The 3,222-nt window shown below is 35.4% G+C and overlaps 1 protein-coding gene across 1 annotated transcript; it reads right to left on the bottom strand.

Moving 5' to 3' along the window:
• Positions 1 to 713: 713 nt before the first annotated feature.
• Positions 714 to 2,930, bottom strand: LOC107062629 (bax inhibitor 1-like). Its single transcript, XM_015313504.1, has 6 exons — positions 2,868 to 2,930; positions 1,776 to 1,847; positions 1,346 to 1,489; positions 1,169 to 1,260; positions 984 to 1,080; positions 714 to 899 (listed from the first exon to the last, which is right to left on the bottom strand). The coding sequence occupies exons 1-6, from the start codon at positions 2,928 to 2,930 to the stop codon at positions 714 to 716; spliced, it is 654 nt and encodes a 217-aa protein (XP_015168990.1).
• Positions 2,931 to 3,222: the final 292 nt, after the last annotated feature.

The following is a 3,222-nucleotide window of genomic DNA, read 5'->3' as shown; positions in this document are numbered from 1 at the left end:
AATCAGTCTAACACAACAATATAACCAAAAGAATTGGCTAGGGGAAAAGACCAAAATACCCTTACAATTTCCGGACGGATTTCCCTGCCAACTGCCCAACTTACAAAGGGCATATCTCACTCATACGAACTCAGAATCGATAAAACTCGGTGGCGTTGGAAATATCATTCCACGAGCTTTGCAACCATAACTGGAACTACACCTAACTCATCCTGAGATAGAAGTTATGACTGCTCAAAGTTTGCCAAAACCTCACCTTTTTCCATACTTGGCCAAATTTCCAGATTTTAAATCTTTCCAAAAATGAAAATTTCCAATTCTAAGCCTCTTCATAATTATTTCAAATCGCTGGATGTTACAAAAAGTATGACCAAACACAACTCAATTTTAAATAAAATGAATAATATTTGATTTTCATGACCAAACGTCCACAAATTATTGAGCGACCATTTGTGAAATTACACACTAAATAACTTTAAGCATTTGTGAAATTCTTTATTGTAGTATCTTGAAAAAAAAAGAGAAGAAAAAACAATTATGTGTTCATTCTATTCAAAATTTTGTAATCAACAATCAGTAGTTCATTTACCAAGAAATATTCAAAGCACTTTGCTTCAATCAGTAAAATGTCTCACAAAGGAATATTTGTTCCTCATATACAGTAAGCTGCTCATTTTACTCTATTTAATCTATACTTCCAAGCTGCATCAGCTTTAATTCTGTTCTTGTTGCTCACCCTGCAGGTATAGTCTTGTGGCATGGATCATTATGCCCGGAAAATGGTAGAAGACGGTGAATGTGCAGATGACGAAGTCAATATCTCCAAAGTTAGCATCGTACAGTATTTCGTGGCTATATATCACAAGGTACCCCATGAACAATATCAGCACAGTGTGTATCTAACAAACAGTATTCAACAAATCAGTCATATTATTCATTCAAACTAGAGTCAGCGAGTTCAAAATGACTACATTGTAGGCAACCGGTGTAGATTTCCCTCCTATCCTTTGATTTGATGGCTTGATACAACAAATTTCCAATGCCAATTGTTTATACCAACCAAAAAATCTGAGAACAAAGCTGGAGAACAACCAAATGTCATTTTCATATAACTAGAAAACTCGAACAACGGATATCTAAACAATATTTAGTATCTTTTGAGTCTTACAGTTGCTCAATTTTGAAGAGATAATTGAAAATGAAGCCAACAGAAGAACCGAATGAATAGGCAGCCAACATCGAGGTTACGATCCTCATGTTCTGCATAAGACAGAAGATTTTCATTATAAGAAGCAACTTTGAGAATAATTCAACAAAATCTACGAGTCATTGATCACAGACATACCACTCTCTCTGGTGGAGTAAGGTAAAGCAAGATTAAATTTGCTACATAATAAAGGACTGAGTATTTCCCCGCAGCTATCAAGATCCAATGCAAAGTGGATCCACAAGTAATGCTCACCATAGCACAGAAGAGACTAAGATATACCTATATTTTCAGCAAAAACAAATCAATCTTTTGAACTGTAAGAAACTGAAATTCATTATCGGTAATACCTAAAAATCTTCTGAGAATCGAAATTGACGATATAAGAATTGGGGATTTAGTATGATCATGTTGTAATCGGTTATTACGTAGTAGTTTACTGTACTAAACCAGATTACAATAAAGAAAAATCGAACAATAATTTCATGAATTACAACATCTTTATTCTTGCGTTTGCGATCAAGTAGAAGGAAAGAAAAATTGAAAGTGTTAGGATGAATGTATGTACCATCTTCAAGGTTGAGTGAACTTCGTCGGAGATTTCATCCATATTCTGATCACGTAGTCTCTGTTCCAATTCCTATTGAAGTACCAATTCACACCATTAATCCCCTGATCTTTCATCTCTGAGAAATTCATTTTCTTCTTCTTTTTTTCTCTGTTTTTTCTTTTGCAGAGAGAACGAAAATGAGCTCTGTTTTTATTATACGGAGAAGTGTTTTTGCTAAAGTTCGTTACTAACCGTTATTCCTTTTCTGAGTTTACGATTCTACCCTTCAGTTATACGCTGAGTCTTGGGAATAAGACGGGGGTAGTTTCGTCTCTATGCTCAGGTTGTTGGCGGGAAGTTTTAGAAATACTAACTTTTATGGGGAATTTCTGTTTTCTTTTCCTTTTTTATTTTTATAAATTAATCGCATAGCTTCAAAATATATATCAATATTTTATTAATCTTATGTATGGGGTCATATAGTTGTGTCTAACTTTTGAATACCATGAATATTACTAATTTTATAGGTGTAGTTATATTGAAGACGATGTTCCCATATTGACTAGGCTCACCCATGACCCAACTTGTGAACAACAACAATGTAGCAAAAAATCGAGTTTATGATTCGGAACAGTGATATCCCGTTAGTCATGGATGATCCATTCATTCGAAATTATATCGAAGACTTGTTGAAGAATATAAGGACTTAAGTGTTGCTGAAACTCATCCCGTTACTTATTATTACTTTACTGTTTTTTTTTGTTTGAATAGAGTCTCCATTGATCATTGATGTGCAAAAAGTTACAATTTGAGTTTGGCATCCCAGAGTGTACATGATCATTGAGTTCCTAAATGAAGGTAAGCTCCGATCCATTTGTTCATAATTACAAGGCCCTTCAGGGAGTTCAGAGAAGGAGTTGAAGACTTGATTTCTCTCCAAGCCATGACTGATAGTGAACAATTTATCTGCAGGTTTATTGGCTTCTCTGAAGCAATGACTGACTAAGAATTCATGGGTACTTAAATATGTTTGCTGATTTTCCATGGTGGTTTCCACTCATTAGTGATGCATTTGGTGAGTAACATGGAGTCCGTTTCCCCATATATTACTCTGTAGCCTTTGGTCACACACCAGTTGTTTAAACCAAACAAGATAGCAGCAGCTTCTGCCATGTTGTTAGTGCCCTGACCAAGTTTTGATGCACAGGTAGTTTAGTATGCCAACCACTTATTTTATTGATGATTCTACTCAGAATGTTAGTAAAACGTAGACGTAAAGGAATATATGTTCATCATTTACAGTAAGCTCCATATTCTACTCTCTATTTATTCTATACTTCCAAGCTGCATCAGCTTTAATTGTGTTCATGTTGCTCAATTCCTGCACCCTGCAGGTATAGCCTTGCAGCATGGATCACTATGCCCGGTAAATGGAAGAAGACAGTGAGCGTGCAGTTGACCAAGT

The sequence above is a fragment of the Solanum tuberosum genome, unplaced genomic scaffold, assembly GCF_000226075.1.
Source record: "Solanum tuberosum cultivar DM 1-3 516 R44 unplaced genomic scaffold, SolTub_3.0 scf00251, whole genome shotgun sequence".
In the NCBI taxonomy this organism is placed as follows: domain Eukaryota; kingdom Viridiplantae; phylum Streptophyta; class Magnoliopsida; order Solanales; family Solanaceae; genus Solanum; species Solanum tuberosum.
The sequence above is the reverse complement of the archived record's forward strand: the minus strand, read 5'-3'. Positions and strand labels throughout refer to the sequence as shown.